This window comes from Peromyscus maniculatus, chromosome 15 (assembly GCF_049852395.1).
Source record: "Peromyscus maniculatus bairdii isolate BWxNUB_F1_BW_parent chromosome 15, HU_Pman_BW_mat_3.1, whole genome shotgun sequence".
Classification (NCBI taxonomy): Eukaryota; Metazoa; Chordata; class Mammalia; order Rodentia; family Cricetidae; genus Peromyscus; species Peromyscus maniculatus.
Window position 1 is genome coordinate 747,206 of NC_134866.1, and position 26,794 is coordinate 773,999.

Consider the following 26,794-nt stretch of genomic DNA (forward strand, 5'->3'; position numbering starts at 1 on the left):
CCCTAAGTAGGGCAGCTGTTCACTTCCAACCAAGATAAGCACCTCTGCTGTGGACCTAATACTTCATCAAGTGAAATCCAGCCCAGAAGCCCTGCCCCCAAGGGAAACACTATGCAGAGAACTGTCGTATGTTGGGTTGGGGTAAAATATACTAAGCATACTGAGTACAATCTCCCCAAACCTGGATGCCCTGTGGGGGCGGGGGGGGGGGGGAGGGGGGGGATGGGACAGCCAAGCCTGCTGGGCCCCACTCTTGGGTAAGAAGAACTAAACTGTGGGATCAACTAGAGCAGTACCTTGGTAGAGTTCTAAGTTGCATTCAGACCAGTGTCTATTCCCTGGCGTAGGCCAAGTTCTCCTTGGACACAAATTCCAGCAGACAAAAGAGATGGACAGACGGACAAGGGAAGGCCTGAGGTTGAGCCTGTAGGCCATGAGGCAGTCATGGGAGCACAAGTGAAGCCCCAATAATGCATCTGAGTGACAGACCTACCACTGCAGCCCTGAACTCAGCACATCTGGGAAGCTGTGACTTTGCCACTTCAGCAGCATCAGCTAAGGATGCCCAGAGCATCTGGGAGGGGCAGGAGGAGGTATGGACCAGAGAGCTTCTGAGGAAGCTACTGCTCCACTGGCAGGAAGACAGCCCATGCCCTTGTTAACCTCAGCCCTGTCCCCAAAATCACGAGGCCCCAGATACGAATAGTCTCAAAAGCACTGAACACTGTGAAGACTTACAACACAGAACTATCTATGCTGTGCCCACACCAGGAGGGAAAGGAGGTAGCTAAGGCCGCTCTGGGGCTTGATCCTTGGAGCCCCAGTTAGGCTGGGCACTGGCTCACGGGAAGCACCTAGGAAGCAACTGATGAAACAAACAGGTGGATACGGGGGAAGGGCAGATGAGGTGGCTGTCACCCCCTTGGCAGGTGCCACACGAATGAACACCTTCATCTGTGTTCACTAGCACTGGACTCCTCCCTCCAGAGAAAGCAGGGGCCTTTGGGAAGTGGAACAAAAGGAGAATAAAAACCAAAGTCTTTAGTGAAGGTTTAGGCCAGACACAGTAGCACACACTTGTACTCTCAATAGGAGGACTATTGTGAGTCCAAAGCCAACTTTGGACAGCATAGTGAGTTCCAGAGTGAGACTGTCTCAACAAACACACCACAACCAAATAATAAATAAAACGAGACAGAAGGTCAGTGCTCCATCAGATCTCAGGCAGGGCTCAGTGCCTCTCCTCTACTCTCTGGAGCTATGTGGCCCCACAGACGCCTGCTCAGAGTGGGCAGGGCAGCCTGCACAGCACCTCTAGGACCTTGTTTCTTCCTCACCCAAGTTTGAGGGTCACCCAGAAGCACAGTATCCTTTGAGACACAGTACTAGAAAAATGAAGAATGGCCAAGCCTCAAGATGGAAAAAAGTAGGTGTGATATGAAAGCCCAGCAAGGGTGTTCTCCGACTACAAAGTTCCAAGACTGCTATCCACATAGAGGGCAGCATGGGTACCTTGACCTCCCGCCTGCGGCTGTCCTCATCTTCCTCATGCTCCACCACACCCTGGCTCAGGTTGGTATAGTTGGCCAGCTTGTTCAGCAGTGACGACACCATGGGGTTGCTGTCCATCTCTTCCTATGGGTACAAAGCATCAGACAGGTAGGAAACAGGTTCATCAACACCACAGGGCAGCAGGTCACTGGCCTAGCAGGTACCTCTGTTCCAGGGCTATGTGGGGCCCAAGAGCCACAGTCAGATATATGAAGCCCCCAGATCTGTGCACCCCAAGACACCTGCCCAGCAGGTCTGGAATCAGAAGTCAGGGGCTCTGAGAGACTCCCCAAGGCTTCAGGAACTATAGGAAATGGACCTGCCCAAGTTGCAGCTCGATTATCAGGGATAGATAATTGGCTGAGTGGATCTCAGGCAGAAGCATCCTGCACCTCCAGCAGGGCCCAGGGTGCCCGTGCCTAGGATTCAGGAGACGACTGCTCCTTTACTGTTCCACATGAAAGTCATTTCTTCGTGTAGAAACTAAAATAAAATTACCTCAAAAAGTGCCATGTTCTTCCCCTCAAAGTAGCTCTCTCTTTCCACCTCCACATTATTGATGAATGGGCTGTTCTCCCTGGGGTTTCCATCTCCTGTGGAAGACAGTCAGGTCAGTCTCAGGAAGAAGTGGCAGAAGCCGAGCATGCAGCTCTGGGAGGCAGGCATCAGGCACCTGTTCCCACGGCCATCAGTCCCCACCTGTGGCTTGGCTAAACACGTTCATCCAAGCTTTCTTTCTGCCCACGAGTCCATGTCCTCCAAGTGTCTCTGTGTCCCAACACAGGCAATTCAGTGTAAAATCAAGCATCAGTCCATTTGTTCTACTGCCTACTCATGAGGGCTGGAAGTCGATCCCCATTAGTAGGGCGGGTCAGACCTTTGCTGAGGAGCACCTGCTGGCCCTCCCTGCGCACCCCACCATTTCAGAAGGAAACCGAAAGGTTTCCTTGCACTTTCTGTTGTGAGACCTGAAAGCCCAGGGCTGAACACAGGCTTCCAGGGTCAATTGTTCCCTATGTGTCACTATGTGTGGAATAGGAGAGGTATCACCCAAACTGCACAGAACAGTGGCTGGTCAGGATCCCTGGCCACAAGACAGCTGGGATTCTCAGCCCAAGAGGCAAGCATGGCCACACAGCCAGCCTTCTCAGACCACCCACAAACAAGCCTTCCTGGGTCCTCAGGTGGCAGGATGCCAACACCTGGGCACATCTTCCTTTGCTTCTGACTTCTGACTCTCAAGTTGCCTACCCTATCCACTCCCAGGGGCCACCTGAATAGCTCAACATGATTCTGGGAAGGACACCTGTCCTGAATCACAGGTTCCCAGCCCCAACACTTCAGCACTGCCAGCCCCATGCCATAAAGGCCATGAGCCAGGGAGTGGCCAAGTCAGTAGTTATAGGACTCTGTTTTCTAATTCCTTCCATGTGAAGGTCCTCACAGAGATGTGCCTCCAAGGGACTCCATAGCCTTTGGCACACAGGGCATGTCTCATGCTGCCAGGTTCCTATACTAGTCCTCTCTGCCTCAGTTTCCACACATGAGATGGGACTGCTGGGATATGGCCTGGGATATGGCCTTACTGATACCTCCAGGAGCTCAGAACAAGGCTGATCAGCTTGGGTACCCAGTATGTAGTCACTTACAAACCTAGGCCAAGCTGGACCAAACAGGGAAGGTGGATCCTCATGGGAGGAGGGCTTCATGGGAGAAGATGGGCGGCACTTCTCTGAAGCCACAGCACCTTATCATGGTCCAGGGACAATGGCTCAACTGGCTTCAAACATCTTGTGGTAATGATATGGGGAAGTCACAGCTGCCACAAGCAGCCTCAAGGGTCTAGGGGAGTAGGAACAAGTGGAAGGGAAAAGGTAAGATGGGGACAGAAAAAAATCATGAACAACCTTGGCAAACAGGGGGAGAGAGATGGGACAGGGTGATGCCAACAGGTTGGGCCCCACAGTGTGGCCTACACTAGCACCCTACAAGGATGTTTGTAGCTTGGTACCTAGCCTTTGGAGGCCCTTCCACAACTACCCTCATCAGGCAGGTCCTCAGTTCTGCTTCCTCTACATGTCCAGAATCAATTCAAGGCCCCTGACAGGCAGGTCCAGTAACCAGTTTAATCTTATGGCCCTGAGATGAGAAGAGAACACACCTAGGGGGCTTTGCTTCCTGAACAGAGTACCAAGGCCTTGGACACATGGCCTGGATATCTCATGTTCCAGATGCCCAAGGATGTAGACATTTGTTCAGTCACAGAGGACATAGTACTATAGGGCATCCACTGAGGGATAGGCAGAGATCCCAAAGTACTGCAGCCAGAAGTCTGCAGAAAGGGAGCATCCTTGAAGGAGGAAGGAACTGGAAGGCAACCTCTGGTGGGCGACCTCTCCCTGAGGTAGTAGTGTTGAGATGACTGGGAACAGGGCAATGATTCTTTACTCGGACTTTTCCAAGGTGGCAACTTGGAAGGAGCAACTAGGTAAAAAGAACTCTGAACAACCTCCAGTTGAAGAGCAGCAAGTTACATTATGTTCACTTTCAGGTTCCACAAACTATGTGTGATACTTCTGTGGACAACTACCTTAAAAGCCAAGAACTTCATGAACAGATTGGCTCCATTAAGGACTAAAGCCCTCTTTGAGGGAGGACACACACACCAAGGTTTGTTTTGTTTTGTTTAGACAGGAGCTTTGAATTTCAAATTCCTCAAATCCTAATGGATTATGCTGGCCTTCCGGACACGCCCCCACACACCTCCTACCCTATTAGCTAGTTCAGTCCATGGCTTACCACCAATCTGGGTGGCACCTGAACAGAAGAGTCTGACGCAGTTCCCCAAAGCTCACTAGGCCCTTTCTGTCTCAGGATACACCTGACCCAGGCCCTAGTCACAAACTCCAATTATCAAGGTCATCAGGGCCCAGGGAACAAAGGAACACAAAGTGCCCTGCCCTGAATTTAACTAGGCCCCCGAAAATGTGGCATTTGATTATATACACAAAACCAAAGCAGAGGGAGAAACCTTTGTTAGGGCCCACAGCCCAGAAGTGGCTTTGTTCCAATCAGAGATTCCCTCATCAGTACTCACCCAGGTGCTACAAGTTCCCCTGGTGTCCCCAGCTGTCCTAATTCATGGCCCTGAGCCTCCCCCAGAGATCACGAAGGAACTGCAGTAAGTCAGGAACAGAACTGTGATGACAGTCCTCTGCAGAGAATTCATGGGGCAGTACAGACAGCTGAGAACACAGCCATACTATGCCGCTCTGCAGGTCTGATGGGACAGGAGCTCTGGGGACACAGAGGGGTGTAAATAAGGCACAGCCCCACCTAGAGATCAGTCCTGCATACCCTGTGTGTTCTGTACACACTGTCTATTCTCCCTAGTGGGGACTTCACACCCTTCAAGTTCCACTCACATCAGGACCTCAGATGAAGTAGGAGGGGACAGGACTGTATGCCATACCATGGACTGAAGCTGAAAACATGGCTGGTCCTTTACTAGATGACCAGGAAGCTGGAGGTAGAGTGAGGTCTGCAGATCCACCTATGCATACATGCTCATGCTCACCCTTGCATAACCATGCAGAGCCTTTCACTCAAGTGAAAGCTTGTAAGTCAAGGCACAACCTCCCTGGGTACCCATCAAACCCACACCTGCCACCAGAGATACCAGGCCAGCATCATGCAAATCAGTCCCCTTCCATCCGGAGGCAAAAGCCTGTACTCTCAGCTGTCCCCACTGTGGGGTCTCCTCGTCTCGCCAGCTTCAAATCTTACATGTAGCAGATACAAAGGACACAGGGGAGGTGGATCATGGCAAGGCAGCAACTCATCAGGTGTAAGAGACCCTGGCCAGCAGAGAGCAGAACGATGTAGCTCAAATCTTCAGAATGACTCCCAAAGCTCCGTCCCACAGCTTCCTACTAAGACACTTCTCTGTATGGGTTGCCATACAGAAAGAGGGCACAAAGCCAGGCCATACACCCTAGGAACAGAACTGGAAATATACGGTAGATACTAGACTCACTGAAATGGTTAGCAGTCTGAGGGAGTTCCTAACACTGGACTTGTAGCAAGAGATGCTGGAAAGCCCAGGAGAACCGGGTCTCCTGCAGGACTGCTCTGCACAGGACTGCACAATGGAGGGACGGTGGAACTTCCCCCTAGGTCACTCTGTTCCCACATGGGCCCCCTTCCCATAGAAACGCATAACACCAGTCAAGGCACTGGGCACAGGGTCCCTAACCACAGCTCCCATGATGTCATTCTCAGAGACAGGCACATTTCAATCGGTGTATATCCCCTTCCCCAGAGTGGCTCCTCCCCAATCAGCGCAGGGTCCCTTCAACAGGGAAAATGATGCTCAGGCTGAGGTATCTTCTGCCATCTAGCAGCTACAGCCACCCAAAAAAGCATATGGCTTTCCCACTGACAGCTTAGAACCCACTGATGTTCCAGGAAGGAAGGACATGCAGGGCCAAGGGCCTTGACAGGGAAGTACTCCAAACCTCTCCCCAAGCCACTTGGCCACACTGGGCTTCTGGGTGCTGGACGCCATAGATGGTAGGCTCTAAGAAAGGCCAGGTGGTGGGGTGGGGGGCACTACATGTCTGTCTTTCCTCCCTGTACCCTGACCACCATGTAGTTGTCTGAGTAGTCAAACAGAGATAGACACACACACTAGTGAAGCACAAAGATGAGGCCCTGCAGGAAGTGAACTGCCAGCATCCACCCGGATGGCAGGCAGGCTCGCTGCAAATATGGTCCTTCTGTTCCTGGGCTGACCTGTCCTCACCTCTTTCCAGACTACAAGAGTTCCAGCTATGAGGACAAGAGATGGTTCCACAACCTAGGCATACTCTGTCAAGCCCTGCCTTCCTTCTGGAAAGTTCCATAATCCCCCACTCAGCTCTGTTACACTTCTGGATGAGAATACCTGCTCTCTGCGTGCACAGTCACTCCAAAGCAAAGAGGAAACCTAACTTTGAACCCACATAAATATTATGCTAACCACCTCAAAACACTATAACCCTACACAGAATCCTCATCCTTAAGTTCCTTCTTCACAGAGGATGGGCAAATCATTCTAGAACAGCACCCCATGTCTTCTGATAAGTGTGATATAAACTTAGCAAACACCCACGCACTATGGACAGTGGAGACCAGTTTCCCCGGTGGGGTGGGGGTGGCAGATGAGCACTGAGGTAAGACACAACTGAGTATGAGTGAAACTCTGGGCTTTTCAGAGTGTGTGTCCATGTTACCAGATGCGTACACGTGTGCAGGATCCTAGAGCTCTGTCAGCGGACAGGCCACGAAGCAGGGCACTCTAGCTCATTCTCCACTTAGACCATCTCAGGAGAGCGATCAACTGCAGGGTGAAGGCAGGGGGATGGATGCCGAGACTACCAGGAAATGTCAGTGAAACGTCAAGAGGCACCATCTGGACAGTCTCCTGTGACCACGTCTAAGGCCATCTAAGCACCAACTGACTGGAGCACAGACACACACGGGCAGCCATGGAAACCGGCTGCAACACACCACAGTGTGCAGACCAATGGTCAGGCTAGAAGAAACTGCCTTTGGAGCCTGTGGCTGGGAGGCAATGGGGGCACACAGCCTAGTGGGGCAGGCCCAGCTGGGTCAAAGGGTCACAGCTGTCACATCATAGTAAAGGACAGATGGACAATAGCACTCCTGACCCTACGCATCAGTGGGGTATTCCTACCATGCCACTATCCAGACTGTAGGTCCCACAGACACAAGCCTGATGTTCCTGCTGCCTAGAAGACAGAGGCAAGACAGGAAAATCCTAGAATGAGGCAGGATAGCTTTCTGTGGTGATATTACAAGGCTATGACCTGGTAAAACGCAAATGTGATGTTTGTCATAAGAACATTAATTCTCTCACCTGGTAACTGCTATAGAGATTCTGAAAGAAAATGTGATTTTCAGGGAGAGTATACCCCCAAAAGAGCCTCACAGCCTCTGCATACTCTCAGACAGTTCAGTTTAGGAACAAATATGTGTGTGAGAGACACAGAAGAGAAAGAGTATTTCAACTTGGGATAATGTCACATGCAGAGAGGCCAGGCATAAGAGAGATTTCTTTGTATTCTTACAATTTTCTAAGTCTGGAAATGTTAATAATACCGGGGTTAAAGAAGCCAGATGTAGTAGCCTTAATCCCAACATTTAGGAGGCAGAGGCAGATAAAAGCTCTGTGAGTTACAGGCCAGCCTAGTCTACACTGCAAGCCCCAGGCCAGCCAGGGCTACACAGTAAGAACCTCTTTTGAAACAAACAAAAAGTAGCAAATGCAAATGCAGCCGCAGCAGCAGCACACTCTGGTGTCACCAGCTCTGAGGACGCAGAGGACCAGCGTGTGACTCAAACCCAGCAGCCCTCCAGAGGGTTAGGAGACGGGTTTCAGATTCTACCTTAGATGCTCAGATGGAGCCAACTCAAGCTCATGACCTTGAACAAAGTCTCTGCTGCTCACCTTGAGCTCAGCTCAAGTTGCCAATCTCTGGGGAGAGGGGGGACGATATGGAAGGACACAGAGGGCAAGAGCTATTCAGAAGCCATTCCTCCAGCCTGTACCCCATAGCCTGAGTCTAGGAGTCACCTACCTGGGTCTTTCACAAAGTGCAGCTATGATGTCATTCTGAGCAGCCATGGCTGGTGTTCTCAAAAAACTTATCTAACCCTTGGCCCAGATATACGCGTACAGCAACAATCACTCACCTAAGGAAACATCACTCCCATAGCCTGACCAACACTCCCGGGAGGGGTGGCACTAGTTCCCTGCACTCATGAAGTGGCAAGAAACTTGTGAAGCTGAAGACTAGATGACATTTAAACAACCTGCTCAATGGGATGACCGTGCAGGATGGTCAAGGCTGCTACTGCTAAAGCTGGAAAAATATAAGGACATAACAAAGGCTGGGGAGAATGGGGTGGACAGGACACACAGCCTCAACCTGGCTCACACTACGGTGGCTCACACTGTGTGGCTTCTGTACCTCGACTTTTCATTTTATCACTTATCAAAGTAATGTATGAGTGCACAACACAGAAACACACACACACACACACACCCCTCAGGAGTCACCAGGCCTTCCCAGCCTAGCTAACCCCTCTGCGCACACACAGGACAAGCCCCTCACTATCGCCATCCTATGCTGCTCATATCACCAGCCACGATCTGCCAGAAGGGCTCTGAGTCGTACTAGAGCTGAAAACTGCTGAGCGCCAAGGCTGACCTGAGATGGCATCTCTCTCTCTCTTGGTTAGACTACGTTCATAACAACTAGAAGCATCTTAGGCACAGGACAGCTGGGTACGCAGCTGCCATGGAGGCAGAGACTTAGCATGATGAGGAATGGACACTAGCTCAGGTAGCCGCTGCCAGCCAAGCATGTAAACACAGGCCTCACCACCAGCTGGGAGAAGCCAGGCAGACAGACGCTCTCCACCTGTGGATAAGATGTGGCCAGGTCACAAGACCACAAGGCTAACTCTCCAACAAAGCCAGCCTTTCTTCCACAATAGGAAGACAAACTCATTTCTGATGAACCTCCACACTTATGGATTAGAGTGATCAGCTTCCCTCACTTACAGAAACACTTTTAAATGCCTGTCCATTCCACACCCAGGTAGCAATGGCCTACCACTTACTCCATGACAGAACAACCAGAAAGGGCTCCCGGAGAGTCAGGGCAAGCTGAGCCCAGACCCTCCATAGCTGAGGGAATTTAGAGAATTACAAAGCCGTGCACTCCCTCTACATGCAGAACGAGGAGAGAGAATGACAGCCGAACTACATAGAGACCCTATCTCACAAAACAAGAACAAACACAAACAACAAAGCCAACCAACAAACAAAAAGGAACATGACAACCAAGATCTTGAAACCAGGATTTTCAGCCATAAAATCTAAAAGAGAACAAGTGAGCTCCGGGTGCACGCCTCTCCTCCTGCAAACCTTGCTCACAGAAACAACAGGAAGGTGAAGACATCTGCTGCAAGCCCCCAGAGCCTGTGAGCTCACAGACCCACAGCACCCAGGACACAGAGGAGAGGGCCTAAGGTACTGAGGACATCTTCCTTTAGAGTGTTGTAGAATATTATTTTAAGGTGTGTTATTTTTGTTTATGCTCTGGAACATTTGTTTAACGACTCAAAGATGTGTCTGATTAAATAAATTCACCTGCAGTCAGGAGGCTGAATGAGCAACCAGCTGACAGGAAGTGGTAGGGAGGAGCCAGGTGGAGAAGGGTTTATAAGTAGGGATGAGGAGAAACAGGAGGGCTTTTTGGAGGGCGCGAGCAAGGAGGGGAGGTGGGCTGCTTGCTTGCTATTCACCCTCTCTGAGGAGCAGAGTTCCACCTTAACCTTTGAATCTTGAGTTCTTTAGAGGGACAGAGATTTAGTTAAGTTCCCTTCATAGCTTCGAAAGAGTCAGTGCCTGAGGGAACAGAATTTCCTCAGGCTGCGGCTCTTGCAGCCGAACTGCTGCTGGTAGCGGTGGAGTTGCAGTTGCTGACTTGGACAGCCTGCAGCTTAAAAGGCAGGAACAATTTAAAAAAAAAAAAAAAAAGGACAACAGTTGAGGGTGCCACCAACCATGGAGGTCCTCACGAAGGCATGCACTTCTGTCACACTTTCCAGGTGACTGGTGCCTGCCACTGGCAACATTACATATGAAACTAGTATAGAGTCCATTGCAGAAACAACAAAGAACCTCAAAACCAAGAGAAGCCAGCCAGACTCCTAGGAAGAGGTACCGGGTCTTGCTACTTTCTGACATCTGTATCCTGTGGCCTTTGTGACGCATGTAAGGGTCGTGGGCAGCTCCAGGAGCCAGTGACTCTAGAATCCCTCGATGTCCCATTTATCAGCCAAAGTCTGTCTCCTGTGTATACCTACGACCTGCCAGCTGATGCCTCTGCAGAAAAGGACCCTTCGGGGCAGCTGGCCTGAACAGGAACCAGAGGACAGAATACCGGGGGAGGGGGAGGGGGAGGGAGAGGGGGGAGAGGGAGGAGGGGGAGAGGGAGGAGAGGGGGAGAGGGGGGAGAGCCAGCCACGGCTAAGAGACTAACTGGGTGACTCACTGAAGAGACGGGGGCAGCCAACTCTCTAAGGGAAATTCCTAGAGTGGAGATAGTGTAGAGGGGAGCCTCAGACATCTGGACCCAGGGATCAAGACAACCACAGTGATGAATCCTGGGACAGTGAATGACCTAATGTGATACCAGAAGACAGGCACTCATCTCCTGAACCCTCCTCCCTAGACACAGACCCAGGGGCATAATGTGACATGATCCCCAGAGGGATCTCTCCAGGATGCTTGACTTTACTCCCAGTCAGGTTATCAGAAATAAATAAGTGTGAGAAACTATCACAGCTATGGACAACTAGATATCCTGAGGATTCCTGGGACAGGATCAAGACACTAAAAACTGCTCTTCCAGAGGACCAGGGTTCAATTCCCAGCACCCACAAGGTGACTTACAACCATCTGTAACACCGGTTCCAGAACATTCAATGCCCTCTTCTGGCTTCCATGGGCACCAGGCACTCATGTGGGACACATACATACATGTAAGTAAAACATCAATGGAAAACACGGAAACTCCACAGAATCCCAGGCATCAGTGGACAGACACCCTCCAAATCAGGGCTCTTTTGTGGTAACTAGTTCCACCACAGACTCACAATCCTGTCTGGCACCCAGGGAGTCCCGGCTCCTGCTCAGCCGTCTCGGACAACCTTGGAACGCCCAGGACTTATAGGACCCATCTGATGCACCCCCCGCTGCTGACCTGGATGGTCAGGGTTTCTAGGCATCCTGTCCCTGACATGAAGGGGCTTGGCCACTGTCACTCGCTCCTCTCCTCACCACACAAGGTCTGGCAGTTCTGTGGACACTGCCCACAAGCCCACCTATCCTCAGAGGCTGCAGTTCTTCACAGAGGAAAAGCCACTCCTCAGGGTTAGGCCTCCAATGATAACCAATACCATCTGGTCACAGCTCTGGGCCCACAGAGATCACGGAGTTTTCTTATAAACACATCAAATGCTTCAGGAAGACATGTAAGCTGCACAAAACTCTGGCCAACTCTGACCTCTACCATGAAGGCTACAAGGATGTTTCAACTTGGAGAAAAGGCTTCACCTTGGTTTCCCACCTTGTCACCTTATATGGGGATGCTATGTTTGCCTAGGGACGGCTGCTCACACATGCCCACCAGCTAGAGACTGTCCCTGCTTTATAGATGTCCAGCAGAGGCCTGATGCATTTTAAAGTGCATGAACATGACTGGAGATAGTTGCAAGAACACCACCCGGAAAAGCCACCGAAGGTTGTGTTTGGATGTGACTCACCTATGAAATGCAAATTTGCTGATTTTTAACAAAGACCTACACCTAGCCATCTCCTGCTTAGAAACCCCTCAAACACTTCCCCATTAAGACCCTTGTCCTCAGAGGCAGCCTCAGGTCCAGCTTCTCAAATGTGTCTTAATGGGTTCCTCTAAGGCACACAAACGCAGCCCTTTTCAGCAATCAGGTAACGAGGTGCACAGTGCCCTCCTGCTGCAGCAGGTCTCAAGTCAAGTCCCATTGAAGGAGGGGCTACAGGCTTCAGGAAGCCTGTCCCTTCAGAAAATGTGACTATGTTAGAGAGGTGTGTGCATAGGCCAGAGGTGGCCAGAGTCCTGGGCATGGGAGGAGACAACCTCTCTACCAGACAAACATCAGGTATTTGTGGAACTCAGCCAAGTTTCATAGGCACAGACAAGCAGGGCCAGAGTCACTATTGGCCCCCAGCCCACGATCTGCTCTGGGACAGCAAGTTGAATCCCCACTCCCAGCCTGCTCCTTGCAGAATGGTATCTTAGTAGAAGCCAGGCACAACCTGGCAAGCCCCAGACCCATTCCCAGGCAGCCAGACCTTAACAGCATGACCCAGACCTGGCCTCTTCCACTGACTGTAGCCAACACACTGCCCTCCTCCCACCCCATTCTCCCTGGGGCAGGGTTCCAAGGTGTCACCACCAATTCCTCAATGGCTCAAGGAAAGTGTAGAAAGCAACCTCTGAGACTCTGAGACTCTGAGCCATATCCCCTGGTCAGCTGAGCAGGCTGGCCAATAGAGCCGCTGCAGAGTCCAGCAGCCTCCTCCCTCTCCTGCCATCAAGTGTAGGCGGAAAGTCTACCCAGCCTAGCAACACTGGAGATGGGGCATGGGTCAAGAGGAACCCAGTCTGTGCAGAGGCCTGGGGGTGGAGGTGGGCAAACCGCTTAGCTGAGGGCTAGCTACTAAGCACCACAACAAAATGGAGCCCCACCTTGGGTAACCTCAAGGTGTCTTTTGGCCTCCTAAGGACAGCCTGGCCCAACCCAGGAACACCGCCATAAACCCTCCCTGGTGATTGTGCTGTGAAATGATGATGCGCTAGAATGGGCTCCAGGGTTCCAGGGCCCTGAAAGTCAAAGAATGACCACTGGCTCTTGATTGCCCTCCAGATTTTCTGAACCTTCATGCATCCTAAAAATCCAGCAAGCTGGAATATCCAGGCCAGTGGGACAGGCTACAGAGCACAGTTGATGAGAGCGAGCCACGGTCTGACGGACTGGCCCCGGCCGAAAGCCTTCCCACTTTTAACAGCAAATTGCTGGCTGAATGAACAACACATTCTGAAAAGAAAACAAAGGAAATATTGAGAAACAAGAACCACCCACAACAACTCCAGCCCAAGAGGGCCACTTACTTCTGGTGGCATTTTCCATGCACATTCCTCCAACCCCTGCCTCCCATCTCAGGTTTCCAGGACAATGAGGTCCAGTAGAGAGCTGTAAAGAGTCCTTCAGGGAACAGGCCCTGCCCTTCCCCACCTGTCCCAAGTCCTTCTCGACACTTTCAGGCCCCACTTGGCCTCTCTGTCACCCAGATTCAAAGGAGATGGAATCACCACGTGTGGGGACTTCTGAAGTTAGTGGCTTAGAGTGCTTCCTTGGCGCTCAGGCCCGGCCGAACTTTCTTCCTGCAAAGCAACACCCTTCACTTCAAGGCTGATGTTGCGTTGATGCTGAGCTGCAGAAGGGACTCTGGTGAGCAGGTGGAGGCATATTTGCCCCGATAACACCCACACAGTGAGCGGCATCCTAGCCTCTCAGAGCACCTGCACCGGTGTGGCAGGTAGCCCCACTTCTTTCCAAAAGGCTCCATGGAAACAGGTCTAGGTTTGAGCAGAAGCTGGCAAACCAAATGCATGAGCAAGCCCAAGGCCTGGGTGGCTGAAAGCCCTGAAACCGTGGTTAGCACCCACACGCACAGCCAGCTGTCCACTCTCCTGCTGACCCCAACCCAGCAGTACCACATGTCTCACATAGTTGAGAAGAGCAAAGATTCTCAGAGGAACACTAGAAAGATCCATGGGACCAGGAAGCAAGTAAGCTAAGGCTTCCCAAATGATGCTGCAAGCCTGTTCCTCCACCTACCCTGGAATAGGTAGGACCAGCCCCAAAACAGGCCCACAAGGTCATTGCCATTCCTTATGTCCACTTACAAGGTCCTTAGCAGGAAGCCTAGGTAGGCATCTCCTCCAATAGGCTTTAAATCTGAAATTCAAACCAGCCTAAAACCCAGGGAAGCAGAGGCGCTTTACAGCCTACCATCCAAAAGGCTCTCTGCAGAGATTTAGCCAATGCAGACAAGAAGTCAGAACCTGACACACTATAATTATACTATTTCTAACACAGTACACACAATATATAACTGCATGAGTGTACACACATACACATGCATATGCATACACACATGTACTCATGTACACTAACATACATACATGTGTAGTCATCCATTCATTGTATATACCATGACAATCATATGTACACTGCACTTATTATGCATAATATGCATATACACATGCACACATATGCACACAAACATCCCTACTGCTCATCTGCATGGCAATATACACCCCACACAAAGCCACAAAAAGTCAGAGCCCCAGTCCATTACGACTGAGGGGACAGACCCTGGGACAGCCCTAGAAGCTGTGTAGACAATATGTAGGTCTGGGACTTGCAATCTAAAAGACGTGCCCTACAGGGAGGCAGCTTCTGGTGACCTCACTCTCCAACATGCCACCCAGCTCCCTTCCCCAGAAACCAGAGCAGCATCAGAGCTGGAAAGGAGCCTGCTGTTCCCCAAACATCCAGGTGCAAGAGGCCAAGGACAAAGCAGAGGACAGGGCCTGTGCCTGCATCGGCACCCCCACAGAACACCAGTCAGACCCTCCCAGGGGCAGCTTCAGTTACAAGCTGGTCTGGGCTGTGGTCAAGTCCCTCCATTAAATGAAAAGGGAAACACAAGAGCCACTTGGCACTCTCTCCTCTGACCTCTAGAGCACTCAGCCCTCCCCTGTGACCTCCCTGAAAGCCAGGCCCAGCCTGCTGGCGCCAGAGACCCACAGAAGGACGGGCCAAAAGATCAGAGGCCACAGCCATCTTGGTAAGAGACCAGGTCCTGGTGAGGAAAATGGAAGCACAAAGAGATGCTCAGGAGTCAGGTGCCATCTTCAGAAGTGGGTCACCCTAAGCGGACACACATCTAAGACATCAGGCCGCCACAGGACCAGAGATGGCAACTCCCAAGCCATCTCTGCTAAGTGTAGAGCAGTACAGAGCAGCTCAAACCAACAGGTCTCCCTTGCCTCTGGGTAGAGAAGTCTTCCCTCTGAAGGCCCAGCCCAACAGGACTCACACTCCAATAGCTACTCCAATGCAGCAGTCGCTCTGAATGACAGAGGACTCCACCCAGCCACTTGGCCAGGGCCTGACCACGGGAGCTTGGGAACAGTGGTTAATACTTAACAGTGAACATCAAACTTTGCCCTCTGCCTGCAAAGGCAGGGCTTCACGTCTGGAGAGCAAGAGGAGCAGCAGGCAGTCCCGCCAGCTGCACTCCCTGCTGCACTGCTGGGGCTCCCAGCTGTACAGCTAATAAGAGGGAGCCATTGTCTGAAGCACCAGCAGACAGTGGCCCTGGCCCAATGTCACTACCCCTCAACACAGGAGCATAGGCCTGCCGTGACACTCCCAGGTCAGAGCTAGCAGTCTGCTAAGGTGGTGGCCCTACATCTAGTGGGCAGAGGCCCTGGGAAGGGCATCTTCACTCCTTCACCACCACCCCCTCTAGGCAGGCAGAGAGTGACAGTTCCCATATGGTCTTTTGGATGTGGCCAAAACTCCTACTAAGGTCTGAGATGTTTGCTGGGGTGAAGAAAGGTCCCATCAAGCCAGATTCCTAACTAACTAAAGGAAAACCACCCTGAAATCCACGAACACCACTCACAAGAGAGTAACATGGTTCGTAACAAGTGTTCTCCATAGCTGTGTACGGAACAAAAGGTAAAATGGGTGCTCACTCCAGGCTCAGAAGGTGATGCTGCATCTGTACATGTGGTTGCCTTCGTCTGCTGCTCCTCAGCCAGTCTAACACCCAAAGCAGCTCGTAGATTACATATACAACACGTGTGATGTGCTAGAAATAGCAGATAACTCCACAGGACCACACCCAGCACTAACAGGTGAATTGGTATGCTAAGGACACACAGCTCAGCAGCCAATCAGTAACGCTACCCACTGCTGGCCTCTTCACACTGCAGTTCATGGGGACCCTGCTCTGCTGGAGTTGCCTCAGGCCCTATGGCATGCACACACTTGCACACAGGGCTCTACTTGCCAAGCTCAAGGCCGTCTTTCCTAAGGAATTCCCCAGCCACCTCAGCACCCCGTGGCTACCCTGACTCACCATCAAAAGCTAAGCTTATCCTCAGCCTCGGCCCTTCACAGGCCCTCTAAGGCTACAGAAGGCTGCATTTCTGGACACCAACTGCTTGCTTGTCACTGCCATCACTGGTGAGTGGTTCACAGCCATCCCTCGAACACCCTACCAAGGGTCCTCACTGCCCCCCATGTCCCAAGGAATGCATGCCCACTCTCCCACTGCTCCTACAGGTAACACATCAGCATCCTCAGCATCCTGCATGTATCTCCCTGACACCCAGAGCTCACTCTCCATCACATACTGTATCACGTAACATATTAGGCTCCTATTGTACCAGGATGAGGCAAGGGATCCATCTGGACACAGATGCACCAGGCCCAAGAAGGTAGTAGATGACTTTTCTTTTCTTTTTTTGTTTTTGTTTTTTTTTTGTTTTTTTTTTTTTTGAGACAGGGTTTTTCTGTGTAGCTTTGCACCTTCCCTGGAACTCGCTTTGGAGGTCAGGCTGGCCTTGAACTCACAGAGATCCGCCTGCCTCTGCCTTCCGAGTGCTGGGATTAAAGGCGTGCGCCACCACCGCCCGGCAGTGGATGACTTTTCTAGATCAATGTGACTGCAATGTCCAGTTCCCAGGCAGCTCAAGTCTGCTTGTCCTTAAGGGGCATGGCATTATGTTGGGCCATTAGAGGGCCCTTCGTCACAGGAGCTGTCTCTTCAACCCCTTGGAGCAGTTCAGACATTCACTCAGCAGAGTGGTCAAGAAGCCTGGACAGCATTCTAGATAAGGACACATTTCCAGCATTTCCAGGTCCAGGAGGTCCTCACATTAAAAAAATTATAATAGTAACAATAATAACAATGGCTGGGGAAAGTAAGACTTAGAACATACAGGTGCCTCATCACTCTTGAAGGTCACACCAGGAAAAGTGATACCCAAACACTTAGTAGCAGTCTGACCATAGAAAAGGACAATGCCCAATATCGTGTGACCTTTTATTAGGAAGGAACCAGACCCTCTACCCTCATGTGCGCACACAGTGCATATATGCATTCTCATACACATGAACGTGGGCTAGGCAAGATAGCAGGGTGCTGACACCTGTACCACTGATCCCTAAGGGAAGGGCCTGCTGCAAGGATACAGTTGGGAGGAGGTAGGACACAGCCCACAACCATCTGGGTTCCCAGCAGTCAGCTGCTCAGTAAGATCCTTTGTTTCCTCTAGCTGTTTTGTACAGCTTTGTCTTACAATACTGGAGATCAAACCCAGGCCCCAAGGCAAGCATCCTACCACTGAACAATAACTCCAGCGCCATCTTTGGTTTGAAAAGGTACACAAAATTCATGCTTCCCCTCCTGCTCTGAGTCCACACACCTCACATGTTGCAATCTCTGTGAAAGATCCTCAACCTCACACCTTTAAGAACTCCCAGAAAGATGGTGTTAGGGTCCATGCTCACATGCTCAGTCCCACCTTCAAGGACTCCTGACAAGATGGTGCTGGAGTCCATGCTCACCAGCCCCTGCTTGGATCTCCAGCATCAATATGATACATCTTTTCCTGAAAATCTCAGGATGAGACTGTTAGTTCCTGTCCTAGCCTAGCAGGGCAGGGCCTGAAGTCTCAGGCTCAGTCCATTTCCTAACTGTACTGTCCTCTGAATCCTCATATTGTGAACCCCATGACCATCAGCAGCAGTCCTGAGGGACACACACAACACTATCCACTTTCCAGCCTACAGGCAAACCACACACAGGACAAAGGTGACTCAGGCTGCCTCAGTCAGTGTATCAGTGGACAGGGTCACCTCTACAGAGAGAAGTAAGAAGTCCCCAGGTAACTCCAATGAGTCAGCTACAGAGCTGAAATCACGTGGATGGAATCTGAAAGGGGACCTGCAACCAGGCTGGGCGGAAGCGTAGACAGACGTCAGCTTTGACCTGGAGTGGGAGGGCTACCAGGTAGTGATTACCCTGCAATGAATCCAGCAAGAGTCCATGATGGAAACTCCTTTCCTAGGCCTGGGACACCTCACCAGGAGCCTTTCACCTTCCCTGACGTGGTTTCCCATGGAGTCTTGAGATCTAATGATGCTCCACTCGGAGGTCAGATAGGAAGTGTCCTGGCCCTAAGCAGCGTCCTCTCTGCTCCTACACACTGAAAATATTCCATCGTAACACCAAGAATTCACATTCACCCTTTCTACTTCCAGAGGAATCTCACAATAAATATAATCCAGGTCCAACTACTTCTGTCCTTCAGAAAAGCTAAGGGGCATGATCCCTGTCCTCAGGGCACAATCCCGAGTGATTCCAGAACACATGCTTAAGTGCAGGGCCATTTGTGAGTGGAAACCAGGAGGAAAACTGGGGAAACAAAATGTGGGTGTCACACTTTCCACACTTGCCCCATCACTTTTCACTTTATATGGGTTGGGAGGCAGGTTCCTCACATGGGGCCAAGGACTTTATAAGTAGACGCACACTATCTAGAAGAGAGTGCCAACTTCATTTCTGCCATGAAGTGCTAGCCCAGGCCCGGCCTAGGTCACACAGCAGCAGGGGAGGTCAAGACGGCCTACTGTATGGGCCAGGAAAGGTCCCCTTCCTCCCCTCACACTATCTCCTTCCCTGGGAGAAGCTGCATGAGGCCCAAGAGGGCAGCTGGCTCACTGCTGTCACACAGTTACAGGCTGAAGAGGTTCCTAGGCAGACCAGACAGACCTGGCCTTGCCAGACCCTCATCCTGGTCCCAAAGACACGGGCTGTGTGAGCCTGGATGGCCTACAAGACCCCAGTTCCACCGCAGCTTGGATCTGTGTAGGCACACCTGATGAGGTCCCCCAAACTCACGTCACCACAAGCAACACGTAATACACATGTCCAGAAAACAATACTTCCAAGGACTGTCAGGGGATCCGCATGGGAGGCAGGCAGATCAAGGCTGTAGTGACTCCTGTGATCTGCCCAGTTGGCCCTGGCCTGTTGCCCACACACACGGTGGAGATCCACACAACAGACCTTTGGGAAACCTTCTTCCTGCCTGTACAGGACTTACCCACCAACAACCAAGTGTGAGGTCCCTTTCCTGCTGCTGGCTGGGCTCTGAAGCTCCTGTTAGAAACAGGACAAAACCCAGCAGACTTGAGAATCCAGCACATTCACCCTGTCATGTTACAGTGGCTGAAGTTTCTAAAAACATCTTTATAGAAATAGGAAGTGCTTAGAGAACCAGACTGCAAGCTCTACATGAGCCCAGCCAAGTTACTCAAGTTCAACTCGGACCATAAAAGGATCATTAACACATACACAGGGCTGGGGATGTGGCTCAGTTGGTAGAATGTTTGCCTAGCATGTACCAGGCCCTGGTTCAATACCAATCAGCAACATGTTTAAAAAAAACAGTGGGTGTGGCAACACACCGCTGTAATACAAACAGCTGGTAGAGACACCAGGATCAGGAGTTCAAGGTCATCTTCAGCTACAAATTGATTTTAAGGCTACATAAGACCATGTCTCAAAACAGTTAATAAATTAAAAGTGCCTGCTTGTCCTCCTGTTAGCCTAAACATGTGCAGGCAGTAAGAATCCTAACAGTTACTTGCCTTCCCAGAAGTTGAATCCTCAGCCCTGACTTCAGGCACCACTTGGGAGCCCTGATAGCAGAGGGAACCCCCCCAAAAAAAATCAGAAGGAAAATTACCTCTGGCTGAGACACTAATCATACTGCATGTCAGCAGATGTGCAGAACTGTCTGCCTCAGGCCACTGGGCACCAGAAGAGCTGTTGGGGCTCTACTCTGAGAACCACGGTGATGCTGTGAACCTTCCTCCCACACTTCCCTGACTGCGGGACACTGAGTCTGGGCTTCCAGATTGAATGTGTTTAGCCCTGAAATATAGCATGCTTTGTCTATGCAGAGAAAGCCTCGACAGTCCAGCACCCCATGGAAAAGGTCACTTAGTGAGATAGATGGGCAGGTGGCTGACCTGAACTAAGTCACTTCCTGGCCAGCCGCCTAGCCTGTGTCTGCAGACTCCTAAAAGTGTGACCAGAGGAAGCACAGCTTTTCCTACCTAAATACTGGGCAGCAAAAGCTCTGAGGTCATATCAAAGAGTCATCTCTTGAGAACTGCACCCTCTTCCTCCCAGATCCAGAGCCTGGAGCCTGAGTCTCCAATGGGAGACATGTGGGGCATGTGCACTTATGAGTCTGTGCAGGGAGCTGTCACCTCAACAGCCCAAGTCAAGGGCCTGTTAGCATCTAGGTCTAGAGAAGAGTCCAAACAGAGAGGAAGCAGCCAGTTCAAGGTGACTTGCCATCAGCAGAGGGGAAGCTGGGTTCTTGGCGCTAGGATGGAGAGAGATTCCCAGGCCCATCTTCACCCTGAGCAAAGTGAAAGTGCCAGAGAGCTCCGGATCCTGGGAACAAAGAGCAGCAAAGAGAAGCCCGCGCTCAGAGAGCGCAGCCCCCTCCCCAGGCTTACACGGGCCTCTGTCCTTCCTCTGCGATCCCAAGGAAGTTTGGCTGGTCCAAGGTCAGAGGAGGCAGATCTGGGATCCTAGTCGGATTTATTAGACGACCGCCCTGGGCCGGCCTGGAGCAAAGCAAAACAGGCCCAGAGGAAACCCTATGCCAGTGAGACCACCCACCCAGGGGTCTGTACCTGGAGCTCTCCTCCCAGGTGCCACCTGGGCACCTGGGCTTTCCCTTCCCTATAGGTACCTCCAGCAGCTCCGCAACTCCACCCTAGTCCCGTCAGAGTTGCCAGACCAAGTCGTTTCCGGTGCTCAAGCCTCGGTGCTCCAGACAGGCCATGCAGAGAGGTGGAGACCGCGCCCCCAGGGCTGACGGAGCCAGGCCAACAGAGGGACTTATGCTCCCCCTGAAGCCCGAGGGAGGAGCAGGGTAGTGAATTCTAGGGACGGAACGAACAGCGCCAACAAACCACCAGCCCAAGAATCCTCTCTGGGTCCCGGGTCCCTCCTCTGAACCAGGCAGGCACCGGCTGGCCCTCCTGACCCCTTCCCATCGCCCCGCTACACGCCGTGGGCCGCTGCCACCCACGAGCCAGAGCGGCCCAGCGTCGGCGGGAGGGCCCAGCCTCTGCCTTTGTCCCGCGGCAGGTGCCGCCAAGCTCACCCGACGTCGGGCAGGCGGGATCCGCGCTCTCGGGGGACCCCGGTTCCTCCGTTCGCTCAGCAGCCTCGTCCCCGGCGCCGTCGGCGCGCGCCTCCACCGGCACTACGGTAAAGTTCGTGGGCATGGCTCCGCTAGGCTCCGCGGTCCGCTGCAGCCGCACGCCACAGCTCGTTAGCTGCCGCCGGACTCCGGCGTAGGGGCGGGGTCGGCCGGGCACGCCCCGGCCACCACGTGATCTCACCTGCCCGCCCCCACGGCCCAGGAAAAGTTTGCCCGGGGCGGGGCCCGGCGGCTTCCCAAATGACCACGCCCACTCAAGGCCCCGCCCTTCTGCAACTCCGCCCACTGTAGGCCATAGCCCCTGGCTTACCATTCCAGAACGCTGCACCCTCAAGGATTCCGCACCCACAAACCCAGTCCCTAGAGGCCACCGCCGAATGAACTGTCCACGGAAGCAGACCGCCCTCAGCACCGGGAGACTCCAGTCCCGCCCCGCAGAACCGCGTCCCCGCCCCCACACACCCCTGCTCACAACACAGGCTCCCTGCCCCTCCCAGCCCTCCAAGAGCGGGTCACTCACCACTTCCTCAGTTTCAGTTCTCCCATTCTCACTCCAAACGCCCGTGGGGGTTCTTTTCTCACTGCCCCACAGATCATGGCCTCTTTCAGCCTGTCTGCAGCTCAGCATCCCTACCAGTGCTGGTGATGCGGGACCGGGACCTGACCAGGTCAGGCTGCTAACCTAGCCCAGGGAATGAATGATCCATGGCTAGCCAGGGGGAGCTGTCCTTTGGGGCTTTGTGTATCCTGAGGTTAATTCCACCCAAGCCCGTCACGGGCCTCTGGGACAAGGCTTGCCCTGCCCATGCCCAGACTCTTTGTACCTGCTGGCAGAAGTGTCCCACGACCCAACCTGGGGAACCCTTGCAGCCCAACCTTGGAGGATGACGCTTCCTTCCTTGAGTTTGGCTCCAAGGAAATACTGTAAATTCCCAGGGTAGTGACAGGAAACTTTGAGCAAGGAGTTCCAGAATACCAACATGGGGGAAGTCACACTTCTTCCTTTCGGGCAATGAAAGACTCGTGAAAACTGTTAGCAATCAAATACTCATCAGGGGAGAACTGAACTTAAATGTTAGGGGCAGGCTTGGGGTGTAGCTCAGTAGGATAGGGTTCCCTACCATTTCAGAGATTCTGGTATCATACCCAGCACATCCCACAAAAAGCCGTAGCTCCCAGGTGCAACGAATCGCCCAGAACAGTTTTCGATGGTCAAACAGAAACACCGGCGGGTACAGCTAGAGCTGCTCCCACGTGGAACAGTACCAGCCAGGACGGCCCGGCCCAGGTCAACCAGGCACAAGGTCTGGAAGGCAGCTGCCAAGCCGGCGACCACACTGGGATGCAGGAGCTACAGGTCTCTGCATATACTACCCATGAGAACAAAACATTTGGAAACCAACTCAGAAAAAAAAAAAAAAAAGCCATTTCTGTGAAGCCCAACTGTGCCCAGCATGGCTTGCTTCTATCCTCTGCCAGGTAGGCTCTTCCGGTCAGGAGCCTGAAGGAAGGAAACCTGGGCCACTCGGGATGGCCCCTTATACAGTTAACTCCAGCTCCCCTGGGGGAGGGGTGCAGCTTGCTCAGGCCACACCTGTCACCCCACCTCCCTCCAGGAGCTATCCATAGTAAATAGGGAGCAGCCATCACCTGTTTCCCTAGATGAGCCGGACCTTAAGTGGAAACCGTGACCTTCTCCTCAGAACATCCTTTCGGGGGTGGGGAGGTGTTGAAAGATGGAGAGGCCTTGCTGGGAGGGGACAGAAGTATCCACTCAGTTAAGAACAGCCCCCCTGAGGGTGAGCCCTCAAACACCCAAAGAAGGTTTCAGGGAGTTCAGCACTGAAAATTAAAAGCGATGCCCTCTCTGAACAGTGACATTATTAGGCTCATGCCCAAAGTGAACACAAAGGGTCACCTGGAAGGATTAGAACCCTTTTGGAGTGAGCCGGCCCAGATACAAGGACACCCTTGACAGTGTGTCAGGACAGAACTCTGCCAGCCCCAGGAGCCCTCCTGGAACCCTCTTAACCCCAGCTCCCCACAAGTGACCCTCTCCAGACAGGCGACCACTTGACACTCAGCCCCCTCTCTCCCTGCCCTCCCCTCTATTGTTTCTTAAGAGAGGGTCTCATAGCCCCGGTTGGCCTCAAATTTCAATATATTGCCAAAGATGACTTTGAATTTCTGGTTGTCTTGCCTCTACCTCTCAAGTACTGGGATTACACACATGTGCAGACGTGCCCAGCTATAGTTCATTTTTCAAACGTGTCTGTCACTCAGGCCCGTTTCCTGTGGCTGACTGATCACATGGCAAGGTCCATGACTGCACCCACAAGCTGAGGAACTCAGACAACACTGAGCACTGCGCCCAGGGAAACTAAGGAGGGGTGTGGAGGCACCCACCCATGTATGCTGGGAGGTCAAGGGGCGAGGGGGCATCCACTGAGCTTGGCCGACTCACAGGAGGAGGAGCCCATGAATGGGGCAGAGTAGCCTATGAGGATGTTTTAATTCCCACTAGGTAGAGATAGGAGATGTCCATCAACCCAGTGTGCAGAGCGCCAGGGCCAATGCAGCACCAGGTTTTTGTTGTTTTGTTTGTTTGGGTTTTTTTTTTTGAGACAGGGTTTCTCTGTGTAACAGCCCTAGCTCTCCTCTGGATCTCTCTCTGTAGACCAGTCTAGCCTCGAACTCAAAGAGATCCACCTGCCTCTGCCTCCTGAGTGCTGGGACTAAAGGCGTGTGCCACCACTACCCAGCAAGCACCAAGTATTTTAACTTGAAAGAAAGTGGCTCACATGGAACCAGTGGTCAGCTACCAGACCTTCCTGGAGATGTGAGGGGTGTTCTGCTGATTTCAAAGGTTATAAAAAGGCAATGTAGCTGTGCTTTATAACTGTTTCAGACAGGACGCAAAAGTCTGATGGGTAAATACTCTACCCGTGAAAATACATTTTTTTCTTGACATGAGACCATACGTGCAGAGGTTAAAGACTGGGAAACTCCGAGAATGTGTTGTTAAATAAAAACCACATTGTAAAATTTCTACATCTACAACAAGATGTGCATCATAGGCTCCAATGTACACTCTCTCTCTCTCTCTCTCTCTCTCTCTCTCTCTCTCTCTCTCTCTCTCTCTCTCTCTCTCTCTCTCTCTGTGTGTGTGTGTGTGTGTGTGTATGTGTGTGCATGCTCGTGCTGTAGGTATATACACATACAGTGCATGTGCAACCTCCACTGTGGACCCTTAGGCACCCTCCACCTTTTGTCCGAGAGGGTCTGTCATTGGTTTGGAACTTTGACACACAGCCTAATCTAACTGGCCATTAAGCTTCCAGGGAACCACCTGTCTCCACCCTCCACCTCCCTACAGTGCTGGGATTACAAGTATGTTGCTCGAATCTTAGATGGTCTTTTAATAAAAAACAAAAACCCAGAGTCAGATATCAGGGTGAAAACTGAAAGATCAGAGAAGCAGAACAGCCAGCCACTAATTCTTACCTCCACGAAATCCTCAGCCTAAAGAGAGTGAATTCCTGTTTCCTCATGCCTTATGTACCTTTCTTTCTCTGCCCTTCCATATTACTTCCTGGGATTAAAGGTGTGTGTGCCACCACGCCTGATTCTGTTCCCAGTGTGGCCTTGAACTCACAGAGATCCAGACAGATCTCTGCCTCCCGAGTGATAGGACTAAAGGTGTGTGCCACCACTGCCTGACTTCTATGTCTATTCTAGCGGCTTTTTCTGTTCTCTGATCCTCAGTCAAGTTTATTAGGGTACACAATATATCACCACACAAGTATGAAGGAGTACTCAGATTTCAGTAAAACACTTGCAACCAGGCCATCACCCCAGTCCCTCTGAAGTGCTTTTAAAGGACAAAATCAAGAAATAAGATGCAAAGACCTGGCTCCCCTGCCACTTTCTTCCCCAACCTAACCTCAGAGATGAGTCTGCCCTCCTCACAGGGACCAGCGAGGCCACACTGAAGCCCTGATACCCAGGTATTGCTGGGTGGTACAGAGCTCAGTGGTACAGTGCAGTGGAGCTGCTGCTGTCCCCAACCCCCAGTGACATTATATCACCCACCCCCAAGCTGTTAGCTTCACATGGCACACCAGCAACATCTACTGTGACTGCTTGTCTTATAAAAGGTCCAGGGCTTTGGTGCACATAATCACAGGCAGAAAGGAACTTCCTGCAGCCACTAGGCTTTGTCACCCACAACCCTAGGCTCTGGTACCTGAAAGTCAGCCCAGGCTGAACCCTTCCTTGGGAGGCTGTCTTCAAGGAAGACCAAGGCTATACCCAATTTTTTATAGGGCTTCCCCAAGGCACATTATTCCTGCAATGGTCAGGAACGGACCACCTAGCACTGTTCTGTGAGGAGTGAGCTATGGACAGGAGCATCCAGTCTTGGGCTCTGGTAAGGTCCATCTGCCTTCAGTTCTTTCTTCATCCAAAATCCAGTCCACTTAGACCAAAGGCATACACGGAGTGTTACCAAAAGACCATTCAATGTCGTTATCTGGTCGCATTCTCAGACTGCACTGCCCACCCATGACTGTTATCAGCTCAGGGTCTTTCTGCTCAGCTATAGGGACTGGCAAATCCAGTTCACTGCTCATATACCCTCAAGCTATAGGAGCCTGGCTGGGCAGAAGACTCCATATGTGGCCCCCAGAGCTGACAAGGAAACCTAGCTTGCAATAAAACCAGCAGCTGCCAATCGGTACAGATTTGCCATCGGTATCCTTTTGTGACCTTCAAATGTGCTCTTCACCCAGGGTAAACTGGAAAAAATATTCTCCATGAAAATCTTCACATTTTTGTTCCACCATAGCATGGGTGGAGAAGGGAGCCCAGTGCACATGACAGCCACTGTACACATGTGGATACTATACATATGGATACTCTACAGGTGGCTATGGAGCAATATAAAAAAGGCCAAGACTGAGCAGCTGCTCCACAGAGGACGGCATGCCTGGGCAGTCCCTGGAGACACATGTAAGAGACTGCACCAAGTGATAATTCTACCCTGCTGTAGCAAACCCAGTCCCCAGGCTGTCAGAGGCATATGTAATGTGCAGCCACTTCGGTACACTGTCTATCAGGGGCCAGGAAAGGCAATGCTCCAGAAATACTACCTCAACAGACACCAGAAGACTAGGGGCATGTAAACAACAGCCCAAAACATGGCAATATTGAACAGAGTTCCCCCAGGG

At 51.8% G+C, this 26,794-nt stretch overlaps 1 protein-coding gene across 5 annotated transcripts in view; it reads right to left on the bottom strand.

The window, feature by feature from the left end:
• Positions 1 to 26,794, bottom strand: part of Slc12a7 (solute carrier family 12 member 7) — a 78,932-nt gene that overhangs the window by 29,200 nt on the left and 22,938 nt on the right. For 2 of the 5 annotated variants that reach the window (XM_016008295.3, XM_042261337.2), the window contains exons 2-3: positions 2,050 to 2,144; positions 1,513 to 1,635 (exon numbers count right to left, since the gene is read on the bottom strand). In XM_016008295.3, coding sequence (XP_015863781.2) covers positions 1,513 to 1,635; positions 2,050 to 2,144 — 218 coding nt within the window. Of the gene's footprint in view, positions 1 to 1,512; positions 1,636 to 2,049; positions 2,145 to 20,850; positions 21,144 to 21,506; positions 21,752 to 26,794 lie in introns of those variants that run through there. The other 3 variants (XM_006990013.4, XM_042261338.2, XM_076551658.1) reach the window with 3 other exon arrangements.